The sequence below is a fragment of the Podarcis muralis genome, chromosome 4 (genome assembly GCF_964188315.1).
Source record: "Podarcis muralis chromosome 4, rPodMur119.hap1.1, whole genome shotgun sequence".
Lineage (NCBI taxonomy): Eukaryota > Metazoa > Chordata > Lepidosauria > Squamata > Lacertidae > Podarcis > Podarcis muralis.
Window position 1 is genome coordinate 73,896,876 of NC_135658.1, and position 27,902 is coordinate 73,924,777.

Below are 27,902 nucleotides of genomic sequence, written 5' to 3' on the forward strand. Positions count from 1 at the left end.
TAGCATTATGGGCGCGAGTAACTGTCCTTGGTGCTGAAATAATACAGCAAGGCATGGCAACGTCACCCTTCTGAATGCACCCTAGTCAACTGAATCCAGCAGCCCATTGTGCACACAGGAGTTCTGGAATTCACATGCATCTCATGCATGCAAGGCTTTCCCCATTCATTTCAATAGAGGGAAAGAATTTCCTCTGAAGTTTGTAAGAAGATGTTTTCTATGTGCCCCAACACAAAGCCAGTAGGCTGTTCTCACCCTTGAAGCTGACCCAGAAACTCCAGAGGGTGCAGAATGCTGCAGCAAGGCTCCTCACGGGGTCTCTGCCATGGGAGCATATTCACCCAGTGCTTTTCAAACTGCACTGGCTCCCGGTAGAGTACAGGGTCAGATTTAAGATGCTGCTTTTGACCTTTAAAGTCCTTCATGGTCTAGGACCCTCGTACCTACGGGACCGCCTCTCCAGGTATGCCCCACGGAGAGCCTCAAGGTCCATAAATAGCAACACCCTAGTGGTCCCGGGCCCTAAGGAAGTTAGATTGGCTTCAACCAGAGCCAGGGCCTTTTCAACTCTGGCTCCGACCTGGTGGAACGTTCTGCCTCATGAGACCAGAGCCCTGCAGGATCTGATTCTTTCCGCAGGGCCTGTAAGACAGAGTTGTTCCGCCTGGCCTTTGGCTTGGAGCCAATTTGATTCCCTCCCTCTCTTTCTTTTTTCCTTTCCTTCTCCTCCTGCGATGAGGCTACATTTTAATATTTTAATGTTTCAATATTTTAATGTTGTATTTTAATTTTGTTTTTAAGTTGTAATCATTCAACTTGTTTTTATTATTACTTGTAAGCCGCTCTGAGCCCGGCCTTGGCTGGGGAGGGCGGGGTATAAATTATTATTATTATTATTATTATTATTATTATTATTATTATTATTATTATTAATTTGCATCCAGCTCCAAGTCCATTAGACACCTTGGGAATCCCTTGTGGTGTGGATAGGATCCTTCCTGGGGCTGATTTTTACTTACCTAAAGCATCAGACCCTCTGTTCATTGTTCAGCATCTTTCATCCATCCTTCTGAAGCAGCAAGGGTATGTGCATCAGTGCAGTGATTGGAAGACAAAGTTTGCCCAGGAAACAGGAAATAGCATCCAGGAAAGAAGATTTTATTTATGAGCCCACTTCTCGGCAGTAGCCCAGCTGAACACATCACAACTACGAATGAGTTCACCTCATGCCATGGGCTACAAAGCACCACAAGCTCATTTCACAGCTAGAGAAAGTGAGTCATAGTCTGAAGCTTCGATGAGAAGGTTGAAGGAAGTGAACCAAACTTTCCTAAGCACTGAGCTGCTGATAAGTTAGCCAACAGACAATGTCTCTTTGGGGGCTTGTACATGATAGGATGAAATAAAAGAAGTAGGTTATGCCAGAACTGAGGTCAGCATTACCACAAAAAGGCCTTGTGCATGTTCAGTTTCTGTTAATTGGTTCTCGTGGGAAACTTACAGATTCTAGCTTCGCACAATTAACTCAGGCTGGTGTCAATTTACTCTTGGCAGAAAGCCCAGGTCTGCTTGACCTAGAAACTACTCACTCTGATTGGTTAACGACCAGCACTCAACTCTGTTATCAAGGGATTGCTAGCTCAGTTTGATGTGAGGTGTTGTTAGGAGTAGAAGTGCTGTGTACGGTTTTGAGAGAGAGAGAAAGAGAGGGTTTATTTTGCTTTGTTTTGTATGCAGAAACTCTGCTGGTTTTATTTTCTCCTTTTAATAAATCCTGTAAATAGTTATTCTGAGTCTAGCTGACTTGTCATTACTGCCGCAACTAGCTTCCTCGCTGTGCAGGAAAACTCTGCTACGTTTGGGCTAAAGCCAATAGGGCTATGCCTGACACTTCAAAGTTCCATGAGGTTATGGGCATTGTGCTGCCAGCCTGAGTTGCGGTGGTGTCAGCATCAACGGCGTTGGTTCCAGTAGTTCCAGAAGTTGTTGTTCCTGCTGGTGCAGCAGATGGACTTTGGCTGGTTCCTGACCGTGGTGAGCTGGTGACGCAGCGGACACAAGGACAACAGCTGCAGCGTGTGAGTGCTGGGTGCTGTGGTTCCTGTTTTCTCTCTCGGTGGTCGTGAGTAGCTGGTTCCGGGTTCCAGGGACATCGCTCTCAAGATGGCCTCACAACCAGTTCAGATGGCTTTTGAGCGTCTGAATGACTCCAATTACTTGCTGTGGTCGGAACGCATGCAGGCAGTGCTGCAGAGGGATCGTCTCTGGCAAGTGGTGAGTACGTTTCCTGCGAAGCCTGATGATGAAGACCTCGATAAAGACCAAAGAGCAAGGGCCACAATTGTCTTGGGGCTGGAAGATTCCCAGTTGCCGTATGTGAGGGGAATCAAGACAGCTAGAGGTGTGTGGCAAGCACTTAAAGAACTCCATGTGCGTGAGACAGCGGTTTCCAAGCTGTTCATTCGCAAGGCATTGTACAAGGCAATGTTACAGCCTGGGGTTACAATGCAGGAACACCTACACAGTTTACAGTTAGAGTTTACTGCGCTACAGGAAAGAGACTGTGCGTTAGACCAGCAGGAGAAGGTGGCTATTATTTTGAGTTCTCTCCCGGAAAGCTGGGATAATTTAGTTTTGTCTCTAGAAGGCATGCAGGAGCATGATTTATCCGTCAGCTACGTTACTGGGCGTTTGATTGAAGAATGGCAGAAGAGGCAAGAAAGGTCGTTGGCTGCAGAGGCTTCTACAGGTGGGCGGTTTGGAAGGAGTTCTCATGCCGTGCCAGAGGTGAAACAAAAGCAGCGTACCGGTGAGGAGTCAGCGTTTGCTGTTAGGCGTTGTTTCCGATGTGGGTCTTCAGCGCATCTAAAACGACAATGTCCGGAGTTGGTCAAGTCTCAGTTGCCGGTGCAGGAGCAGAGACGAGATCAGCAGCAGCAGCAGCGAAAAAAGAAATTCTTCAAACGAAAACAGTCGGCTCAGCTGGTGACCGGCGAGGTCAAGATTGCTGATGAGAAACAAGCGGTCTGGGTGGTCGATTCGGGAGCATCTCGCCACATAGTAAATTCAGATGAATTGTTTGTTTCCAAGAACTCAGCACAGCGCAGCCAGGTGGCTCTAGCAGACGGAAGTACTTCCGAAGTGATTTCAGGGGGTGCAGTTTTTGTTCCTTGTCTTCGTGAATGCCTGCAAAATGTACTTTGTGTGCCGTCATTAAGGAGCAATCTGATGTCTGTAGATTGCTTGCTAAAAGCTGGGTTTAAAGTGTATTTTGAAGGAGACAGTTGCATGATTAAGAAGGCTGGTGAGATTTTAGGCACTGCTAAGTCAGAGGGAGGCTTGTTTTGGCTTAAAGCAGGATCTCAAGTTGCAGCAGTAGTCAGTAAATCTCAGCCTGCAGTGAATAACAAAGCTATACATGACAACTGTGTGCACTTATTGCATAGGAAAATGGGGCATGCTTGCTGGAAAAGTGTACTAAAAATGTCTGAATTGGCTGATGGGGGTAATTTAAAGAGTTGTAACAAGTACCTTGATTGTAATGTTTGTAAAAAGGTTAAAACCCACAGAGTCTCTTACCCCAGAAGTGACAGAGTTAGTGAGGCACCGCTACAGCTGGTTCACATGGACGTAATTGGTCCATTTGCTGTAAGCAGGGGTGGATCGCGCTTTTCACTAACAATTGTGGATGACGCCACACGTTATTCTTGGGTTTTTCCCATGAAGAATAAGGGTGACGTGTTCACTAAGTTTAAAGGCTGGGTGGCATCTGTGGAAAGATTTCTGTCCATTAAACTTAAAAGGATTCAGACGGACAGAGGTGGTGAATTTATGTCAAATGCCTTTAAAGATTGGTTACAAAAGCGTGGCATTGGGCATAGAAAAACGAACGTTTTTTCCCCAGAGGAGAATGGCGTTGCAGAGCGGAAAAACAGATCTTTACAAGATATGATGTTTGCCATGCTTGACGATGCTGATTTGCCCATGTCTTATTGGGGGGAGAGCATGCTCACCGCGTGTTATCTCCAAAACAGGCTCTTTCATCAAACAATAGGTACAACCCCGTACTTTAAATTGTTTCAGAAAAAACCCAAAATTGACCATTTGCATGTGTTTGGATCAAAAGCCTGGGTATTAATTCCGAAACAAATGAGGAAGAAGGGAGATCCTAAGACCAAACAGTTAGTGTTTGTGGGTTACCAGGAGCTGGGAAAAGGTTTCCGTTTTGCTGAAGGGACAAATGGCATTGTGATCTCCAGGAATGCCAGTTTTTGTGAACATAGTGGCTGGGAGAGACTACATGCCAATACTGAGGTTTGGTTTGAACTTTCCCAGGAGCTTCATGACTCTGAAGGTAGACACAGAGAATCAGAGTCTGAGGGGGAGGGAAGTTCAGATAAGAGCTCTCAGGAAAGTGAAGTTAGCCAGAGACCAGTGGCTAAGCAACAAAAGAGAGGTCGCAGTTCTGAAGAGGAAAGTGGGTCAGAAGAAAAATTTTCTCCCAGAAGATCTAAAAGACAAAACAAAGGAGTGCCTCCAGTGCGTTTTTCTCCTGATACTGCAAATGTGTTTAGTGTGATTGCAGAACCCAAGAGTTTTCAGGAAGTGTTAAAGTTACCAAAAGAGGAGGCAGAGCGCTGGAAACAGGCAATGGAGGAAGAGATGTCCTCTCTGAATGAGCACAAGGTTTTTACACCAGTAGCAGCGCCTGAGGGGGCAAAGATTGTAGGCTGCAGGTGGGTGTACAAACTTAAACCTCTGGTAACAGGAGAGTACAAATACAAAGCTCGTTTAGTGGCTCAAGGATACTCTCAGAGGCCTGGAAAAGATTATGACGAGACTTAAGCTCGGTTAGGACATATCTAGGGTTGGAAGTGTGCTGGGCCCAAGATGGCAGCTGCCTAATTAGTCAGCAGAACAAAGTTAAACAACTACTGACTACATACAGGATGCAGGATTGCAAAGGGGCAGTGGTGCCTATGGATCCAGGTTTCATAAAAACACTTCATGTAGATGAGAGTCCTGAATTTGAACATCCTGATGTATATCACTCTGTAATTGGAAGTTTATTGTATCTAGCACAGTGGTCCAGACCTGATATTAGCTACGCAGTAGGCATACTAAGTAGATTGGTCTCAAAACCCACACTAAATGCCTGGAAAGGGGTAAAACAAGTTCTGAGATATCTCAAACAGACAATTGGCTATATGTTACAATTAAATTCTTCAGAGGATGAAATGTTGAGTTGCTACTGTGATAGTGACTGGGGAAATTTGCCGGATAGAAAATCTGTCACAGGACTAGTCATAATGGTCGGTGGAGCTTTAATCAGCTGGCGGTCACGCAAGCAAGACGTTGTAAGTGTGTCATCAACGGAATCAGAGTACGCCGCATTGAGTGAATTGTGCAACGAGGTGATTTATTTCAAGCATTTGTTAGCAGATTTAAATGTAAATTGTGGAGAACCAGTACAAGTTTACATTGATAATCAAGCTTGTATAACCTTAAGTAAAACAGAGGGTTTCAAATCGCGTTCCAAACATATCTCTGTAAAATACCAAAATGTACGTTGCTGTGTACAAGACAATGTAATCACATGTACTTATGTATCAAGTGAAGAAAATGTAGCAGATGTGTTAACTAAACCATTGGCAAAGATAAAGAACAAGCGAATGTGCAAGGGTTTAGGTTTGCTGGAAAAATGATCTCCTACATAGGTGTATTTGATGTTAATTGTTCAGCAGAATCTGTGAGGGGGTATTCAGTTTCTGTTAATTGGTTCTCGTGGGAAACTTACAGATTCTAGCTTCGCACAATTAACTCAGGCTGGTGTCAATTTACTCTTGGCAGAAAGCCCAGGTCTGCTTGACCTAGAAACTACTCACTCTGATTGGTTAACGACCAGCACTCAACTCTGTTATCAAGGGATTGCTAGCTCAGTTTGATGTGAGGTGTTGTTAGGAGTAGAAGTGCTGTGTACGGTTTTGAGAGAGAGAGAAAGAGAGGGTTTATTTTGCTTTGTTTTGTATGCAGAAACTCTGCTGGTTTTATTTTCTCCTTTTAATAAATCCTGTAAATAGTTATTCTGAGTCTAGCTGACTTGTCATTACTGCCGCAACTAGCTTCCTCGCTGTGCAGGAAAACTCTGCTACGTTTGGGCTAAAGCCAATAGGGCTATGCCTGACACTTCAAAGTTCCATGAGTGCATGCCAGTCTTCTTAGCAGAATATGGAAATTGCACCAGGTTTCTGGGAATGGGGTGGAATGGCTGCAGCATCAGAATGTCACACTTTTCTCTAGAAAGAGACAAAAAGTTGCTAGCCAGTCTAGCATACTCCAACCACAGGTTTTCTCTCAGCATTGGGAGAACAGTAACAGCAGCAGCCTGTATGCAGTGGCGTAGCGTGGGTTGTCAGCACCCGGGGCAAGGCAAGTAATTTGCGCCCCCTAACCCGTGGATTTGCCCTAACCCCAGATGTTGCGCCCGGTGCGGTCGGCCCCCCCTGCACCCCCCACGCTACGCCACTGCCTGGATGTGACTTAGTGGAGTACTATGGTTGCTGAATCTGAGTTTTCATCTAGGAGAATTATGAATGCAAGAGGTGGTGATGGATGTAGAACTGTGCTGGACTTAATACTGAAATATGACTTGCTTTTCGCTTACCCTTGAATCTGAGTTTCTAGTATACTGGCTGGGGTCCCAAACGAATTTCCACACAGCGTTAATTTAGTGAAGTCTCAAATTAATTTAGAAGTCCAAATTAAAAGTTTTCACATTGAAAGGTACACTCCTAGTTTGCACTTGTTCTAACACAACTGGTACAAGGAACCTGTGGCATTCTAGATGTTGCCGGGCTAAAACTCACATCTTCCCTGACCACTGGCCATGCCGAGTCCAACAACATTGTGGCACCAAATCCCCAGTCCATGCCCAGAATATTGTGGTTTTCCAAGCCATATAGTGAACATGAGCACTGCCACCAGAGTTACACAGGAACACATTGCAATATTATTTTTTGAAGTAGAAAAATGCATCTCCTTTTTTTCAATACTGGCAAAAAAGCTCTGCTACAGGTAGAAAATCTTTTTGCCCTGTTTTCCATCTTTGAAGGTAAAGCAGATTCTCATTTGGTTCATTCCTCCGAAGGACTCGGGTACTATTTGAAAAGGTGCTAAATGTATCTCTGTGCAGCTAAGAAGTTGTTTTGGGTCTAGGAGAAGTAAATTGAACCTCTTTTTTGGTTTTGTAAAAAAGTTATATCTAAACTGAAGAAGAAGAAGAGGAGGAGGAGGAGGAGGAGGAGGAGGAGGAGGAGGAGGAGGAAAGGGGAATGGCCTAACATGCCCCCAATTAAAATAGTACACTGTCAGATTTTCAGAGTCTCAAGGGCTCTGACTAAGTAATCTATCTTAAGAACACTTTTCACTTTTAGCTGGGATATTTCATGACTGTCAACATACTAACGTATTAAACATATTAAATCACTATCATTAAGAAAAAAATCCAACTCCATAGGTAATGTGGATGTCATTGCTAATCACTATTGCATGTTTTGCAAATTTCCAAGTTTCAAGGCAATCTCAATGACTTTTCTTGCTCTCCTTACAGTAACAGCTTTTTAAAATTTTTGCCTTCTGTTGAAAAATGCAATATGGTTTGCTTGCTCGAAGACATCTAAATGTTAATGATGTTACTGTTCCGCAACCACCTCTTCAACCAGACTTCCCCAACCAGGTATCCTCAAGATGAGGGAAAGTCCTCTGAAACTCTTGTGGCAGGGAGTTCCACAAGCTGGGAGCTGCAAATGAGAAGGCCCTGTCCACATTAAAAAAAAAAATCCCCCCCTTATTTATAGACTGCGTAAATACTTTAAAAACTCCTTTCATGGGTCAGGGAAAGTCCAGGCAAAAAGATAAGTCTTTATAAAACTTCTGAAGCAACTGATGGTTGACACTTCACATTTTGGAGAGGAGAGGGGCCACAGAACAGGAATGACAGCAGAAAATGCCTGTTCAGTTTCCTTCCTCTGTTACTATACATTTGCAGGCTGGACTAGGAGATAGCTGCTTGTGCAGCAGGAGGGAATCTGAGGACAAACCTTACTGTAGGTAAGGTAAAGGTAAAGGACCCCTGGATGGTTAAGTCCAGTCAAAGGTGACTATGGGGTTGCGGCGCTCATCTCGCTTTCAGGCTGAGGGAGCCGGTGTTTGTCCACAGACAGCTTTCTGGGTCATGTGGCCAGCATGACTAAACTGCTTCTGGCACAACAGAACACCATTTTGGAAACCAGAGCGCATGGAAACACCATTTACCTTCCCACCGCAGTGGTACCTATTTATCTACTTGCACTGGGGTATTTTCAAACTGCTAGGATGGCAGGAGCTGGGACAGAGCAACGGGAGCTCACCCCTTTCCGGGGATTCAAACCACCGACCTTCTGATTGGCAAGCCCAAGCGGCTCAGTGGTTTAGACCACAGTGCCACCCGCACTGTATACAGTGCCAAATGAACAACATTGCAGTTTAGTGATTTGGTTGTATTCATGGCAAGGACAGTGTGCATGGAAACAATGCAGAACCAGGGATTTGACCTATGTGCTAAAACTGGAAGAAACTATAGTTTGCCAAATTAGATATGCAGTGTGATGTTATGACAGACCACTATCTATTTCTGCTGTCAGTCAAAGGATCTCTCTAAGACTAAATGGAAGTGGGTTTCCTCATCAATTTATATTCATGACCCACCAGCATCTCTTTGTGCATCTGCCATTCAAAATCAAGATTTGCCCCCCCCCCAAGTGTTAGAAGTGCTATATAAATGTTTCATGTTAATAAATGGATTATACACACAGGGCTTCTTGGAAGCTGAGGAAGAGAAGCAGAGCATGTAGTTGGAAGTTGTATTTATTATTTACAAGATTGATTAGACAGCTTTCCCGAAAGATCAAGGCAATATATGACAATTCAATAAAACAATCAGATTAGAAACAACCTTTAAAAATTAAAACATGAAAGGTTATGTGCAGCAAATGTCAAAAACATAAGCTTTCAAAGGAAGGACTTGAAAGACTCGAGTATCGTTTGCAGCAAAACAGACACACTGTCAAGTCTTGTTTATTCCTTGCATGCAGGATTAATTATACTGGACGGATAGCAAGTCATTTATGAAAGACGGCCTCTTATCCCAAAATGGTGTGTTAGATTTCTATTTTTTCCCCTCTACAAAACTGTTTGTACATAAAGAGATACTTACACTGGAAGACGTACTGCAACATTAAGTTCAGCAATTAGACGTGGAACAGACTCCTACAAGAGGTTGTGGACTCTCCTTCCTCTGAGGTTTTTAAGCAGATTCCTGCATTGCAGAGGGTTGGACTGGACTACCCTTGGGGTCCTTCTCAACTATCCAATTCTATGATTCTAGGTGAGGAAATGACATGTTCAAAGTATGATAGGGAAGGTTTTTAATGTTATATTGTTTTTTATATATATGTTGGAAGCTGGCCAGAGTGGTTGGGAAAACCCAGTCAGATGGATGTGGTACAAATAATAAATTATGGTGATGATAAAATCTCCCACATTAGCATGACTTGAAGAGGCTCTGTCATAACAGAGCTCTACTGTGTGGTTATTCTGAAGGGCCATAGTTCATTGGTAGAACGCATACTTTGCATGCAGAAGGTCCCTCTACGCAGGACTGGTAGAAAATCCAAATAGTGTAAGCAATACTAAGCCAGATAGCATAATAGTTTCACTTGACAGAAGGCAAGTTCTTGAGAATGTGTAGATCAGATCTAAGATGCCACAAGCATGAGATTGCCCAGAAGCAGTTGAGGTGCATTGCTCACAGCTTGCTAGACTTGGAGGTCCTGGAAACCAGCAGGAAAGTCCATTTTGTGAACAACACTGCGCAATGTTGGTTGCTGTTTCCATGACATGTAAATAGTCAGGCGATAGATTTCCACAAGGACACTCTTAAGGACTCGGCTACATTAGTAAAAAATAAAATGTTATAAATATGTTATAACACTGTGACACCAGACGGTGCTGTAGAGCTGAAATTGGAACTCGGTGAAATTTTTCCATTGTGAGCTTTAAAACCGTTTTTTCCCAGAGCATTTTTTATAGCTGTGTAGATGCAGCCTAAATCCTCAGTCGGTGTTCTCTTCTCCTAAGCAAGCAGACCCCACAAAGGCTGATAGAAATCCATTCTACTTGAGAAAGGAGGCAAGTGATATTGGGCTGGATTACAACTCTGTTAGTTGGAATTAGTTCCTATTGAAATCAACCAGAAGAACATGTGAACCAACAACTAACTTACACTGGCTCCAGCCCATCAGGGGTGCCAACTTGAATAAAATATGGGGGGGCAGGTAAGCACTAACTCACATAATTAATCACATGACACAACACACACTATTTGAATGGCAATGCCCGTCAACTTGGGGGAGCCCTCAAATTTTTTTTGGGGGGGGGGTGAGGACACCTTGGCCCCTAGGAGTTGGCTCTTATGCAGACCATTGTTTCCTTACGTATATCTTTATAATGATTCAGACCAAAAAAAGTCATCATCCATCTACCTGAACACACTTTTCAGCATTTTAAAAAAAGATCAAAGTGGAACATCTCCACTCTGCCCATGGAGTTAAATATATTCCATTATATTCAGGCCCATTTAAATGCTCCTCGCTCAATTATATATGCATGTGTATTTATATATATGTAAAATATAAATGGTGTTAGTTCTTCTGCATCACTTTTCCAACGAAGTGTTTCCTCACTTGTCCACACATTGCCAAAGGTTCACTCTGCAATTTCTCTGTACTCCAACACTTGATGTTAAGTAGAGGGGAGGAGGAGATAAATAATGCTGTTATTGACACAGTGCTGAGCTAGAGGATCTTTAGATCTGAACTTTTCTGATGTTTAAATAAGTGTTACAGACACAGAAACACACCCCCTGCGGCTAAGATCTGAAGCTTTTAAGAGTTCCCAGAGGAAACAAATTCTAAATAGCTGAACTGCACTTAACTATGAAAAAGAGCATGTCGCTATGGTCATGTAAATGATGCTCTATGAGTGCAGTGCAGAGCTAATGTGGATGCAAACTAATTGTGAGAGGGGACCAATCCACATGCCAGGTTCCCTTGCTCCATTGGACACATGAATACTAAACCCAAGCTATGGTGAAACACGTTGAGAAAAGGCACATCTAACTACACGTCTGTTATCCCTTGTACAACCCAGTAATGTCCTTTAAAGGCAGTTGATGCCACAGGTGCATGATGTCCATGGCTGCTGCAGGGAGGACCGACAGAATGGGCACGGGAGACTGGTATTGGGTTGAATTAGACTACAATTTTATCAATTACAGGATAGAGTAGGTTTGGCTAAGACACTGGGCATTTGTTCTGCATCAAGCTGCCTAATAGCAAGCATAGGCAAGCTCCGGCCCTCCAGATGTTTGGGACTACAATTCCCACCATCCCTAGCTAACAGGACCAGTGGTCAGGGATGATGGGAATTGTAGTCCCAAACATCTGGAGGCCAGAGTTTGCCTGTGCCTGCTAATAGGAACCAAGTGAGGTAGACCCTGTACTGGGGAGTCATCCCTGACATGGATTGGATGCCATTGGGAGAGGTGTATTGGCTCATCAGTCCCCATGGGGACTCCAAGACAGTGTCGCCCCTCCAACAGGGTACCCCCGCGACTAAGGATCCAGTCGAATGCCTGCCAAAGTTGTAGTTGCTATGAGGTAGGTGAAAACCTGGAAGACAGCCAATTTGCTTTCTCCCTGGCCACACACCCACACACCCACCCCAGTATCGCAGGAAGATGGAAAGTCACCTAACACTGTGATGCAATTCTATGATCAAAGACATGGACAGAAATATGTGCACTAAGCATGCATATATATTTGTGGAAATAACATACAAAAGTATTATGGAGAATTGTGGCTGAACTGTTTGTTAGGAGTAACTGTGTACAAAAGAATGTGTACATTAGGGGAAATGTGCAGTGAAATGCTGACAAATTTTCCACAAGGACTGTTTTGGTTTTCCTAAACTACAAACTGGAAATGTGCTGAACTGAATATTGTTTCATTTATCCCTTGTTGGGAGTCAACTGGCTGTTGAGTTAGCAGATGAACTGAATTTAAAAGTGAAGTGTTTACTAGTTATAATCACATACAAGTTGGAATGGGTGCATATAAATCATATATATATATATAACCCACAGCTGCATAAACCAAAAGCAAAAGGCCAACCTTTAGAAGCAGTAAAGAAAGACACGACTATCTGGCTTCTTTTTTCTTTTCTTTTTTCTTTTTTTGCTGCAGAACAGACTTTAAATAATATACCAAGCTGTTGGTAACTGCTGTGGAAGTTAACAAGCCCTATTCCATCTCCAAATACATTGGAGGGCTTTTCTAAATTCATGCAAATGTGAGAGTATATGCTTGAGAGAACATGCACAAATAAATCCACATGCTTAAGTTGAATATGGTGGATGAACTTTTATCCTATCTGGTCGAACCCTGAGGAACCAGATGGCTGGTCGGAATCTTCCAACAGGGCCAGCTGCTTTTAGATGCAGCTGGGCTTCAGCTAATGCCCTGCTGTCCCTGGACGAGGTTTTCCAGGGAGAGTAAAATAATGGTCTCTCAGGAGGGCATCAGCTGAAAAAAGAACAGTTGGCATGAGAGAGGAGGATGAGAGTAGAAGCAGCAGAGGGAGCGACTCATTCACATTATGCCAGTCAGCCAGAACTATCCTTACAAGGCATTTTCAATGTCAACGCAGCAGTGGGAAGTGTCACAAATTGAGAATAGACTTCAGACAGGATGGGGAATAAAGAACTAGCTTTATTTTCATGGCTGTGACTGTGAGCAATGCTAGATCACCCCAGAAAGGAATTATATTGAAAAATAGAATGAACAGGAGCCTCCATAGGCATATTTTTGGCTGTTTCTGCATCGCACATTGACCAGATATATTAAAAAGTGACATTATGGTCTATATTTCTGTGGTGGTTGCAGTTGCACGCCCTGAGATGGTTGAAATAACCAACCATCCAATCTTAAAAGGACTTTTTGTAAAGAATTTATCTGTCTTCTATTTCCGAAGGACAGGGATCAGCAGGTTGAAGAGGGTCTTGCCTATCCAGCAGCCGGGATGGAATAGAATCGTCAAACTGAATTGTATAATTGTAGAGTTGGAAGGGACCCCTGAGGGACATCTAGTCCAACCCCCTGCAATGCATAGCTATCATCACATTAGAACTAGCTTGCAGCAAAACAGCACATACATACACACAAACTAGAATCTCTGTTTCTCGTGACATAAATTATCAATTGTCTTATTGGAAATGTCCAATCGTTCTGATACAAACCTTCACCGCTTCTTCCCTGAAGCAAGAGGTGTTGAGCGCCTTTATTCAATATGAACTTGCAACCTTTTTAAAATAAAAATAAAAATTGTAATGTTTCTCCCAAATATGTCATACTGATGGTTTTGTGATAGAATGTCAGATTATGTTTACCGCTGTATTTATGGGGCTAGAGAATGTGGGTGGGAGAGCCTCTTTAGAAGCGCAATAAAGGACCCATGAACATTATTATATTATAATCCCATATAAGTTAAGCATCAAAATTACTTAAAAGCATACTGAATGCTTTTTATGTACCCAATAGGGTTTTGGTGTTTTTTTTTAAAGAAAATGTTTAGTCAGAACCATAAGCTCCTCATACATAAACATTTCAGGAAACCTGATACACACATATATCCTTTATGCCTTAGAGAAAGAGAACTGTAAATTTGTATTAAATTTAAAACCACTTCAATGTGATTTCAGCAACTTCCAGTGATAATTTAATCAGTGCCAAAGTGTTTTTAATATCCCCAAAGTCTTAAATGTAACTTGAATATTTTGCTTTGGGTATTGCAAGAGCTGATTCTCTGTAATGGGTCTTTGGGCTTCAAGGCTAATCTGCTTCTGTCTGTTTGTAGAAGAAAGGAAACGTTTGCCTGAAATGCTGTAATCATATAGCTGGCATTGAACCTGTAGACACGAACAGCATTTAGTACATACTTGACTCTCAGTCCAAGGAATTACCAGTCTCTTCCATTTTGAAAGCATTTAAGCCTCCACTGGATTTCAGCCATACTCTACAGACTTTAGGATACTGTGCAGCAATATTGAGCCTTTGAAAGTGCCAAGATGGTTTCAGCTTAATTTATTGACTGTGTTCATTTGACTGATTGGAATATTAGGGCCACATTTATTTATCTATTTATTTCATAAAACCTATACAGCAATTGATTGAAAAGAAACCTCAAAGCAGTTTATAAAAAAAAAAGGGGGGGGGAATCAAGAAAAAAGTACAACAGTACTTTAAAACATACAGAAGTTGAAATACTAAAACAGATTAAAATGACCTCAAATTGCTAAGCACCTGGGTAGGTTTGTCTAAATAAGAATGTCTTTAGCAGGCACCAAAATGAGTACAGCGAAGACGTCTGCTTGATCTCAATATGCAGGGAGTTCCACAGTGTAGTAGCCGCCACACTAAACAATTGAGATCTTACAAATGCAGATTAATTGGGGTGAATACTATACTGGGCTTGGTTAAGGAAAAGACAAGGGCAGACAGCTTTCCTGTGTTCTGATGAAATACCTCTTAGAAATGTCTAAGGAAATAAATGACAAATAGGTTAATCTACAATTTTATTTATTAATTTGGGAAATAAATGTTTAAGTTGTTCTGCAGCACAAGGCTGCTAGGGCAGAGCACACTTAAAAACTGTTACTTTACAGGCCATAACCCAATGAGAAAATCAGGAGACAGCAGGCTGGCATGCTAGAATGCATGGGCAAGTAAAGCATTGCTCAGTTGGCACCAATATGAATCAGGGTTGGAGCCAAGTGAGCTTCTCTGGGTAGGGCATTCCAGATGCAAGTTAACACAAGTGAGAAGTCCCTGCCAACTTACTTCTTGTGCCAGGAGGACTCAGTAAACCCTCTGCTGATGACCATGAGGTTTGGGCAGGAATGTGTGGTAGGAGACAGTACTTCTGTGTCCCAGACATGAGCAGTGGCGGCCGACCCCCAAAATGACATCGCTCTGTGTGCTTGTAAAGCTGACTACAAAGCAGAGTTGGAAGGGGCACGGGAAAGAGTGACCGTAGAAAAGAAAAAAATAACCCATTTAGTGCTGGCCCCCTCCTCTACAAGGATACCATGAAAATTGATTTGCAGATAAAGAGGTACCTTGGAAAGCTACCCCTCCAGAGTGATTATCAATGCCCTTTCTAACAAGACCGAATTGCAGATATTCGTCTCTTCATAATGGAGAGATACTACACTAACATGAGGCCACTGATATCCTTTAATTCAGCTCTATCGTGGACTTTTCTGCAGCTGAAAAAGCTGCACTGTAATTAATGGTTTGCCTGAGGATCAGCCCTGATATAGCCAAAAAAATAATAATCACATCTTGTGTTTTCTGGAAGGCAACCTGAAAGCGTGTTTTGATACCGGTCCCAGCCTCCTGGGTGCTCAGTACAGGTTAAACACAGCAGAGTTCCCTGTATCACATTAGTAGTGTTTCATTTTATTCTCTAAAGTTGAATCTGTATCCTGAGTCATAAGAACAAATATAACCCATTAGCTTTCTCAGCAACACTGATGGCAGCAACAGCAAAACCATATGTTCTCCATTTGATTTACCATCAGCAGCAACTGCCTGGCTGCCCACAGTTATTCTCTGCTTAATAATATTGGCTCATAATAAGTGAATATCTGCTATTAACTAGCATGTGAAGAATTTTTAATAGGAATCATGATGCCTCTGGTTTTGCGCTTCTATAAATCTCTTCCTCCAGTGCTGCACTGTTGGAAAACTAAAAGAATTTTCCCCAGTGTGTCAAAACAGAATGGCTTTGACTTCAAGTGATGTCAATTACCGAGCAAGCTTGAGGGTGGGGGGCATGAAACAGAGCATCTAGCTGCATGCACACACTCTTTGATTTTTGTGCAGTGATCAGTGACAGACTTTGCTAAGCTGCTTCTCTGGATTATTATTTTTTTGATGCTGCTACATCAATAAAAACTTCAGCTGTAATTTATCCACTTCATCTGTGTTGCACTGTGGTCAAAATGAATGTGTCATCTATGCCTTAGATTTTACCATCAGTTACTTTATGCTTGTCTTACTGCTATTACAGGCCAGTCTTCTGACTACTTTCCCATCTTTTTGCGTACTCTTCTCCTATCTAGTTCATCTCGTCTCAATACAAGCCTGCATTACCTAAATGTATTGACTGTCCTGGCAAGCAGGGAACTGTGTACTTCAACAGCATGCCTATGTACCCACAGGAAAGCTAGGCCATATTTTAACTATATATGCATGCGCTTTCTCGTGGACTCCCCTCTCACCTCTTTTGGCACAGCTGTGAGATAAAAGGCATTTGCTTCCTGTTTCAACTAACCAAGGTTTGTTGTTGCATCCAAACCTAGACAAACTGTGGTTAGTGTTAAAAATGGTTTCTTGAACAAAGCCAACTTTGAATCATGGCCAGTGAAATACTACAGAATAAACTGACTTGTTAGTGAATGTTTCTGTTTTGCGGTTCTAGAAAAGTCTTTGGTGAATGAAAGGCAGAAACCTTTGCTCAGTGAGTGGCTCCAGGTCTTGAAATGAGATCTGTGTGGGATGTTAGTAGGAAAATGGGGCAAAGAAAAGGCAACAGGAAAAAAATGGAAGCATAGACTTAATGGATCATTTCTTTCTTTCTTTTTAGGAATGCTGTGGAAGAAAACAAAAAACTCTATGCAATTTATGACACAAGGTAAGTCATAAAACTGTGCAAAAACAAAAAAGTGCAAAAAACAAAACTCAGATATAAAAGTTTGAGATTATTTAATCACTTTAAAAAAATCAATTCACTCATTTAATAATGCCAATGGTTCCAACTATTATCAAATTTTTGGGCTCCGATTTGGAAGGTATTTAATGCTTCTCTTTTTTCAAAATATAATAAACAGATATTCTGAGGTCTAGAAGAACTGCGTGCATCTTTTCATCAAATATATATAGATATAAAGCTAAATATTGCCTTGGAAATCTGCATGTCTGACTAAATAAAGCATGGAAGAAGGAACTGATTTACCTTACCAAGGAACTTAAAGTATTTTATTTTGAGCTACTCTCCCCCACCCCACACACAGGTGAAATTATGGGTGGAAAAGTTGATGAAGGAAAAAATTTTGAGTAGAAAACTCAGAGAATAGGATTAAATAAATCCTGCACACTTTGATTTTATTTGATTTACTGTATTTCTCAGTTACTTTTCATTCAAATGAATCTCAAAGTGGCTTACAAACAATGAATAACAATAACAGAATGAACATAATAGAACAAATACAGATAAATCATATAAAATAACTAACAAATCATCAATAAAACAATCACAATCTATTAAACACTATTAACAGCACCGCAATTAAAAATAATCTGAACATCACAATTACAGCAACTCTGATTAAAAAATCAATACAGCATTTATAATCTATCAAACAATATTAACACTAACAAAATAGCAGCTAAAAAAAAACTATCTAAGCACTGTTCAGTTCATACAGACTGTATTTTGAATTACTCAAGTTATTCTCTCTTCCTCTTCTCCAGCTCACAAACTTTGAAACTTCTTTCTAAGTTTGAACTGGTTTATTGTTTTGTAGTGCCAAATAACAATAAAACCCACCCACTTTCTCCCGCCGCTTTTCCTCTGCCCAAACTTTCAGACTCCCGAGGCAGCTTTTGATTAAAAACAAAACTGGGGAAAAGAAACACACAACTGTATATCATGTCTAGTTTGGCCCCAGAGAGAGAAGGGGAAAAACTTGAAAATGATGTATGGTTTTTGTTTTTTAATCAGAGCACATGGCTATTCATAGAAGCTGGCATTTGCTTTCCTGAGAACTTGTATCTGTGACTGATAGGTTTTGGGCAACTTACCAAAATGGGGTTTATAACATACTGGCTTATCAGACATAGCAAAGTCTGAAGTCTAAAAGAAGGAGAGGGTGGGTATTGTTGCAGGAGTACGTGTTCTGATGAGATACGTTCTTTATTTGACCATAAAGTGCACACCTAGGCATAGTTCAGTTCTACAGGCACAGTAATATTCTACGTAATAAAGTTATGACACTGACACCTGTCATACCATATGCTCTAGAGAATATTAAGACTGCAGTGGAAAATTCCATTTATGATCTCAGTGTACAACTGTACTGATTAATTTTCCAGGCCTGAAAAGCAAATGCAGTCTTCATCAACAGCCATGAAATTACCATAATGTAACAGAGTGCAGGGTTGGTGGGTGGGGGGAATCAAACCCAGCAAACTTAATACAAACAAAAAACAAAAAAAACCCTGGTCAGCAACTGGTTTTCTTGGGGAGCGAGTTTGAGGTAGGAGTAACTGGTGAGGCAACATCTCTGCTAGCATCTTTTAAAGCAGAGGTGGAAAGCCGCAGGCCTATTGACAAAATGTGGCCCTCCAAGTCTTTCCATCTGGCCACTAGGCCAGGCATAGGCAAACTCTGGCCCTCCAGATGTTTGGGACTACAATTCCCATCATACCTGACCACTGGTCCTGTTAGCTGGGGACGATGGGAATTGTAGTCCCAAACATCTGGAGGGCCAGAGTTTGCCTATGCCTGCACTAGGCCATTTCCTCTTCCCAGGCCACACCCTTCACTGGCCCCATTCTGCACTATCCTTGGCCCATGCATTAGCACAGCTCAGTTTGTTAGAGCCTGATAACGCCAAGGTTGCAGGTTCAATCCCCATATGGGACACCTGCATATTCCTGCATTGCGAGGGGTTGGACTAGATGACCCTAATGATCCCTCCCAACTCTATGAATGTTTCTAGCTGGTTGGACTATGTCCTTGAATTGTGATACCTTAAGGAACAGATGCCAAATGAGTCACAATTCCTTTTTTCAATACTTTCTTCACAGCAGTTGCATTTATTCACTACAGTAATATTGTAATGCAGCATTTTTTATTTTATTTTATTTTTTAATCCCAATGCAACTAAAGTAGTACCAGATTTTGCAATTATGCACATAACTGGAAGAAGCCCTAGAGCAGATTAAACAAGTGTTGTCCACTCTTTTCACTATATTAGTCCAGCTTTGATGAGCACAGATGGTCTTAAAACGATTAACAGAATTCCCTTATTAATAACCTGTATGTATCTTACAAGATAGTATTGCTATTAAGTTTGGAGCACATCAGAGGAACAATCCAGCCAAAGTTAAGCTCTTTAACTCACCCTTTGAAACGTGTCCTTAGCTCCCACACACTGAAATCATATTTAACCGTGCTTGCTTTGGTTGAATTATGCCCTACATAAAGAATGTGTGAACACAGATATTACATTTTAAGCAATGAGGCTAGTCCATTTGGGGAAATTGGGCAAGGTCCCATCAATGTAATCCAGTTTCCACCTGCCTGCCTTTGTACTGACAAGCAGCCCAGGGGTTGGGGTTGGGGGGGCACAGTCTGTCAGCTTGCTCCTCCTTAGATTCAGTGTTGCCCTTATAAAACTCACCTAGGAGCAGAATGGGAACAAAACTATAATTAGTTGATTGTGCCTGTTATTGGCTGTGGCTCTACCTACTGTTCGGCTCCCTCCTTTCCATCCTACCAATACCAATAGTCACCAGTCTCCACTGATTTTAAGTGGAGCAGAAGCAGTCTGGTCATGACATTGCTCACCTTGAAACCCTTGCCTTGAGATCATGCTCTGGGGGATGGAAAGATTTTGCATGCTTCAGGCCACACTGGAGGAAAACATGCAGTTATGTTATCTAGTATGGCTAGGACTATACTGACCATTTCTTCTGAATAGAACCAAGGTACGATTGCACTCTTACTGATCCAGTGTGTTTGATTTGCCAGTGTCTTTGTAACTCTGATTGCAAAGCCAAAAGTTCATTCCTTGCCCAAGAGTATTCACCTATCGTGATTGCTCTTATTGAGAGTAACATATGCCTCTTTCAAATCCTGATGAACCAGCATACATTGGTTTATGGTATGGCAAGCTCACAATTTTTGTCAAGTTTCATTTTTGTCCTAGAACATCCCCTCCCCACAACACATGGGTGCCAGCAGTGCCATTTAGGAAGGGCACACACCCCTGTACATTTTGAATTTAATGGGAATATTCCACAGAAGCATCTATCCCCCCCCCCCCCCAGCAAACTCACTGTTTTCGTGCACTCAGTTACTCTTGTTATGATGCATGAAAACCATGTGGTCCTAGGCACATTTACTCAGAAGCAAATTTCACTGATGTCAGTGGGACTTACTCTCAAATCCTTATAGGACCGCAACCTGAATACAGTCGTACCTTGGTTGCCGAATGACTTGGTACTTGTACGTTTCGGCTCCAAAACAATCAAAAACTGGAAGTGAGTGTTCTGGTTCTCGAATGATTTTGAGAAGCCGAACGTCCGGTGTGGCTTCCACGGCTTCCGATCGGCTGCAGAAGATTCCTGCAGCCAATCAGAAGCCGCGCTTTGGCTTCAAAACATTTTGGAAGTCGAATGTACTTCCGGAACGGATTCCATTTGACTTCCAAGGTACAGCTGTATGTGTTTATAAAGCACATTCTTTTCTCCCCTGCAATTTAATGCTTAGTAAGCTTTTTGTTGTTTCTGATAATCCTGTCTTCTCCCACCCACCAATCAGAACCTGATACCTCTTTTCTCTTCACTAGTGAAATCTGTAATGGCACACACAATGTGTACCTCCTCTTTCTCAAATTGTTTTCCATTGTTTCCTTGAAGAGAAAAACACACATGCATGCCAGTTTGCCAAAAGAGGATAGGCAAAGACCTGGAAATGAGAATTAGCCAGCTGAATTGATAAGAGTAACAAGATTCAGTTTCCACCAGAGGAAAACTCCCAAGTCACTGGGTGGCTTCTGGTATTATTCCACATTTTTTAAAATTGCAGTCTAAAAAAACACATGCCATCTTACGTTTAAATAATATCAAATAATACATTATGATCGTTTCAAATTTGTAAAGGATCACACGGAAGTAAGAACCCAGAGAAGCAAACAAATGCTCTATATCCATAATAAATTAAACCTCTCCCCCCCCCATAGACTATCAGCAAGCAAACAGAAATTTCACAGCAAAGCTAAATGGGAGAAATAACCTTATAATTATAACAGATTTTACACATCTTACACAAGTGTTGATTTGTTCACACCTCACATTTCCTTCCAATTTGCCTATATAGGGCATTACTCAGAAACACAATGTCCGATGATGATGTATATTCCCTTAATAAGAAACCTTGTTCTTTTTTTAAACAAGAAAAAATATATCTTCCAATGTGTTATAGATTTTAAAGAGAAAGCTGAATACGTATGAGTTGGAAACTATGTAGAAGGCTGGGTAAGTGGAGCCAAGATAGTCACGTCTCAGTTTCGCCTTATTCCAAGTCAGCAAGATAGGGCAGAACAGCTGCATTAGTAGGCTTAAGATCCCTGAAGTCAGGCAAATGTGTGATTATTTAACGTTATTGTTATATCTCAGAGAGCTGAGGCCCCAGGTCCCTTTTGGGTTGCCAGAGGATCTATGGCACAAAACTTGAAGTACCACAGATTATAGCGACCACAAGGAGAACTATCCAGCCTGTTAAGTATTCTATGGCTCTTTGTGGGCAAATTCATGCAGGCTTATGGCCAAAGCTCAGTGGTGCCAATGGAAGCTTCTCTGCCTTGCCCAAATAGCAACTTGGAGAAGGGCTTTGGGGGGGGAGGGGGGACTATGGTGCAGGAGAAAAGAATTAAACCCACCTCCCCATGTGGTTCAACCCTAATCCTGCCTGGGGCCACAAGAGTTGCTATTGACACTTCGGGGGGGGGGAGGCAACTTCAAAGCTGTCTTCACATGTTAAACATGTGAAGGGGTTCTATGTAAGTCAGAGCAGAGCAGAGCAGAGATTCAGGCTTGTAGCAGGACCTTGGACAGCTCCAAATAGAATCAAAGCCAAGCCCAGGTCTGGAGAGGAGCATAAAAGCAGGAACCATTGGTTGCTAGAGATGTCTTGTAAAGACAGGTCTTCCCTGACTGTACCCTGTTATATATGTCTGAATCCCCTGAATCCCTGTTTTATTTGGTTTTATATACTTTTCTATGTTTTTATGCTACCGTTTCATCGGCTTTACGTTGCAGTTTCGTTTTAATGATATTGTTTGTTTTGTATTGTATACAAATAGAGATTTCAAAAAATATTAAGCACCTTATAAATGCTTTAAAATAAATTAAACTGGCTACAGCAAAACAACAACAACAACAACAACACACACACACACACACCCAAAGAGGGCTACTGTGACACATTGCTTTGCTCTCAAGGCTGGGAACTAGGGAGTTGTGCCAAGGGCTTCTTGAGGCAGAGAGGGTTTTGAGAGGTGGCACCATCCATAGAAGGAAGTGCCAAGCCTATGGGGCAAGAATGCAGAAAGGACAGAGCAGACAGCCTTTGGAATGCCCAGGGTGGTGGAGCTAGAGAAGCAAAAATATCATTAAAAGGGATGTAGCAGGCTACAAGATCAGAAAGTCCTGCAGGGCAAAGTCATGGGAGGGGGTTGAAGGTAAAGTGAACGCAGGAGTGCCAACTTGGCCCGGTGACCGTGGGTGCATGGCCTTGGCACTGAAATTTGTGGGTGCCCAGCCCCTTCATGGGGAATTTTGTGAGAGCTCAGGCACCCAGGGAGTTGGCACCTATGAGTGAAGAAGCTTGCACTTCGTACAGGAAGAGGGCTGCTGCAAGGAGGGTTGCTGCTGGACTCACCTTTGGGCTGCCCTCCCATGGCTGCCATCACCTAGTGTTCTGTGGGGCATGTGAACCGACCTTTCATGTGGGGAAACCTGCGCCAAGAAAGGACACCTCTGCAGTCTTCCTGGCCTCAGGAAGGAAGGAAATGAAGGGCACCAGGACTGATGGATGGCGCATGAAGTCTTTGCTCTTTCACCTTGCGGGTTTATTTATTGTGAGCCTGTGGGGAAAGCAGGGTATAAAAGAATAGAGCAGAAAGAAGTCTCAGCACACAATCACAGAATGGCAAAGTTGGTCATCTGGTCGAACCCCCTGCAATGCAGGACCCTTTACTATAGCATCCATTTCCTGGTGGTCTAGTGGTTAGGATTCGTTGCGGCCCGAGTTTGATTCCCAGTCAGGGGAAAGAAAGAAAAACTATAGCATCCATGACAGACAGATGGCCATCCAACCATAGCTGTCAACCTTTCCTCTTTTTTTGGCGGGAAATTCCCTTATTTCAGCGCCGTTTCCCACTGCTATCCCTGATTGTTAGGTATCCCGTAGACTGTCAGGTGACGCTGCTGATCCCTTATTTTCAAATCTGAAAGTTGACAGCTATGCATCCAACCTCTGCCCGAAAACCTCCAAGCCAGGAAAGTCCCCAACCTCCCAGCAGATGCATGGGAGGAGCAGTTTATGAGGGGAAACTTCCGTAGCCCAGCCCCTGAGAAAGCGGCCCAAACTTGGGCTGCTTTCCTAGGCCCTTCGAGGCCCACTAGCCACTGGCAGCCAGCAAGGCCAAGAGGGGGCGAGTCCTCGGCGCTGAGGGCGGCTCTCCTCGGAGGGCCTAGCCCCTCGGCTCCCGACCATGCCCTCGCTCCGTCCGCACACGCCCCTCTAGGTGGCCCCGCGCTGCGCCTCGCGCCTCTGAGGAGAAGCTGCACCTGTGGCTGCCGCCGCCTGTCCCACGCCTGCTTTGGCGCGCGAGGCTCCACCCGGCTCGCGCCTGAATGCGCGCCCGGCATTGGCGCTGTCGCCAGCCGCCGCCTGAGTGGAGGCAGCACTAAGCGGAGGAGGGCGGGAAGGCGGCTGCTGCTGCTGCTGGTTCCTACCGAGGTGGCCTCAGCTTGGCCCCAGGCGCCCGGCCACAAGGGCTCTCCGGGGGTGCCTGCGTGGCATGGACGGCGCCCAGAGGAGCCGAGCAGAGTCTCCTGGCGGGAGAAGGCGGCGGCGGCGCCCGTCCGAGCTCGGCGCCCTCAGCTCGCCGGTGCCCTGAGCTCCAAGTCCGAGCCTCCCTGGGCGAGGCGTGTGGGGAGGTGGGGGGGGGGGAGGAAGACCGGGCGGCGCGGGGTGGGGGTGTTGGGGGGGGCAGTTCTCCTCAGCTGCCTCTCTCTCGCTCTCCTCAAGAGCTTCGCCTCAGCCTCCTGCGCTGGGCGGGGGGAGCGTCGGAGGAGCGAGAGAGAGAGGCAGGCGAGGGGACTGTCGCCTCCGCCTCTTCCTCGGCGGCTCTCGGGCAGCCGGAACCGCACGCGGCCGCGGCGGCAGCTGCTGCTGCTGCTGCGGCGGGAAGGGAGCCCGGAGCGGAGGGATGTGGGGCTTGGGACGAGGCAGGATCTTCGGCGTCTTCTCCGCTCCGGTCCTGGTGGCCGTGGTCTGCTGCGCCCAGAGGTAGGAGCGGCGCCTGGCGGGGAGGGGAGGGAGGGGACGCCGCGAGGGGGGGGGAGGGCTGCGGCTCGACCAGCCACCCGAACTGACCAGAGCTTCTTTTTCTGCCCCCCTTGCCGACCTCTCTCTCCTCCTCTGTCCCTGCCTCGCTCCTTCGCCTTTCTTTCCCTCGCCCCTCCTTCCCCTCCTTTCCATCTCTTCCCCTTTATCGCTTCACTTTTCCTCACCCCCCCCTTTTAAATTTTTTAAAAACCCTTCACATCTTTTCGGACTTTTCATATCCCTCTCACCCTTTTCAATCTCTACCCCCCCGCTTTCACATTTCTCCTCAAACTCCTCCTTTCCCCCCCACAGTGTGAGCGATCATGGGAACATGTCCTTCGTGAAAGAAACGGTGGATAAATTGCTGAAAGGCTACGACATTCGCCTCAGACCGGATTTTGGAGGTGAGTCTCTGGTTTGGTGTCTCTTGTTCTTGTCTGTCTCGGATTCTGTGCGGGTTTTTTTTTTTCTTCCCCTTGGGGAGGGGGAGGAGGAATATTCTTGAAAGAGAGGAGGGGGGGGGAAACCATGTTTCTACCAAGTGTGGGGCCAAGTGACACTGTCTCCTGTTCTCCTTTAGGCCCCCCAGTGAACGTCGGGATGAACATAGACATTGCCAGCATCGACATGGTGTCAGAAGTCAACATGGTGAGTAGGTCTCTGGTGACTTCGGCATGGACATGGCTGGGAACTTACTGTGTTGGATGTAAGGCTTTTTCAATGGTCCTGAATCTCGGTGTTGGTGATCACGCTCAGAGACAGAGGAATCATGGAATTGTAGAGTTGGACGGGACCCCAGGACCACCTTATCTAGTCTGCGTCCCCCTCCAGGAAGCTGGAGTGTGCTTAGGAGGGGCAGTAGGTGGAAGGGTGTTAAATATGAGGCCCTTTCAGCCAGTGAGCACCTGGGCTGAAAGTTTTGACAAGTGCCGGAAACAAGCAGTTGCTAATCTTCGGCATTTTCTGGGGGAGGTGACCCTGGCCCCTGTTATATATACATTGAGCCTCCCCATAACGGTTTGTGATGCTACTCTTTGCTGCTTGGCGAGGACCGCTTGTTGATTTGAGAAGTTGTAATGCAGCAAAAGCCGGTCTAATGGCTGGCTTGGGTGTGTCATACGCAGTTAGTACTTGCATGTGGGGGTGTTCAGTTGATGGCAGCAGAGTAGACTGCATGCTGAAGGGGGTAAAGCAGGATTTCAGAGTGCTGTCTCAGGTGCTGAAAGGGAACTTCTGTTGCCCAGATGCATCTGTTGTTCCTGCTGCTTGCTGGGATTGCAGATGTCACCATAATCAGAGTTTTAAAACTGCACTGCTTGTATTGTGTGTGAAGGAGGCATTGCACTGTCTAAATCATGACCTGGTTCCACTTAAAAAACCCATGCTGCTTGTCACCGCTGTAGAGCATGGAACATTTCAAATAATAAGTGCAAATAACTTCGAACCAAGTAACAAATGTGTGGCTTTGCCATGCGGCAAATGTTTTTGGCACATGAGAACTTACGCTGCATCCTATCCCCACTTTCCTGGGAGTAAACCCCAATGATGTTAATGAGACTTACTTCTATGTGTACGTTTGCACTGTTAAAAGTAAAAGATATATCACAATAGAGTTGGGATCTCACTAATGACCTGGGCAGGGAAACTTTCCCCCCAATATTAAATGGGATATATGTGCAAGCACTTTATCGTATTTTGCAGTCCTAAATATGCCTTGCTGAAATGCTTCATTTGCAAAAAGAAATCTCTAGAAGACTTCTTGTAAGAACTATGGCATTAATATCAAACATATCTAAAAGTCTCAAGTTAGTATTAATATATTATACTAATGGGTTTTTTTACGTCTATTTATATGTTCTTTAGTAATAAACATGTTGGGTGCTATGCTGTTTGAAAATAAATAAAAGAGAATGTATCAACAGTGTTTTAAAGAATAAACAGAATAGAGGAAATATTAGAGAGAAACTATTTTAAGATGCTTTCTAATCCTCTACAAAACTGGATAAAGTAGTTTTTTAAAAATCCCTTTTGTTGTGCTTCATTGTATGTTTAGAATGTGTTGTATAGATTGAATTTATTTGACCCAATAGATTACTGTATTCTTAATACAATTATGAGCAGAATAAATTACTTTTTTGTGTTTGGTTGTTTGGAAAATCTTAAAAGGTGTGGCTTCTGCAGAAGAAACAGATTGATTCAAATATGTTGACATATTACTTGTTACTTAGAAGTTAAAAACATGATGGTTATTTACTATTGAACCCAATACCTTTACAATCGCTAAATGATTTTGATTGTCAGATTTATTAAGTTCAGAAGTTATTTGTGTTTCTATAGTTATTTGGTGATTCATGATGGTCTCAAATAATACAAGAGGCAGGTTTCCTGTTCTCAGATGGGACACTGGTTCTTAACACAATATTGAACACATTACTTATCTGCCCTGGAAAATATCAATTGTGGCTTCTCATTGTTTCCTCTTATGCTGTTTTATATTTAGTACTCCAATCCTAACCAAATTTTCTGGGGAATAAGGTTCCTTTTGGATGTGGTAGAGAAGTGCAGTGAACAGGAAACACAAATTAAGTGTACTTCCTGTCTTTCTGTATATCATCAAATTAGAAACAGCTTCCCATTCCAATGGGTGCTTTCCAGTATTAATCATGCTTAGATAAGACCTAGTGAAATCTCTATCTACTGTGAGTATAACTTATTTGGTTATCACCCATTGATTTTAATGGGCCTTGTTTCTAAGTACTTCTGTGTAGGACTGTATCCTAATGCTTTGACAGTTTAACCTATTATCTACACTTCTTTTTGAGTAGGTGTTTACTGTTTTTCAACTTCAGGAAATGCTGGTGGATATTTTCAGAGTATTTTCTTCAAAGGGTGTTGGCCCAAAATAGCTGAGGAAGCCTCAAATGAAATTAGAAGGACACAGAACACACAAGAGTCATTGTTTTGTGATACAATGCAAACTTAAAACACATGTTCTGTACCCTCAGTTACTGTCAACTCAGGGCAGAGATGTGGTCCCAGCTCTGTGTTTTGAGGTAATGAGGATTCTGGAGGAAGACCATCCAGAAGACCTTCAAGGTCTTACAGCACCTTGAAGACTAACAATTTGATGATAGCATAAGCTTTTGTGGACTACAGTACATTATCCAGAGTTACAGTATGTTATCCAGAGTTGCAGATACAGGTATACATAGTGGCGAGGAAGAGGATTGTAAACAGTGAGGTCAGAAGGAAATAAAATTCAGGAAAGTTCTGCAGTTCGTTTCCTTAATTCTTAAGGTTTTATGGTGCTGCAAGTCTCTTTGTCGTTTCTGGAACAAGAA

The 27,902-nt window shown here is 43.4% G+C and overlaps 1 protein-coding gene across 2 annotated transcripts in view; it reads left to right on the forward strand.

Moving 5' to 3' along the window:
- GABRB3 (gamma-aminobutyric acid type A receptor subunit beta3) overlaps positions 1-27,902 on the forward strand; it is a 198,258-nt gene that overhangs the window by 77,877 nt on the left and 92,479 nt on the right. The window contains exons 2-4 of one of the 2 annotated variants that reach the window (XM_028727832.2): positions 16,804-16,851; positions 24,874-24,965; positions 25,142-25,209. In XM_028727832.2, the coding sequence (XP_028583665.1) occupies positions 16,804-16,851; positions 24,874-24,965; positions 25,142-25,209 (208 nt within the window). Of the gene's footprint in view, positions 1-16,803; positions 16,852-24,216; positions 24,523-24,873; positions 24,966-25,141; positions 25,210-27,902 lie in introns of those variants that run through there. The other variant, XM_028727833.2, reaches the window with a different exon arrangement.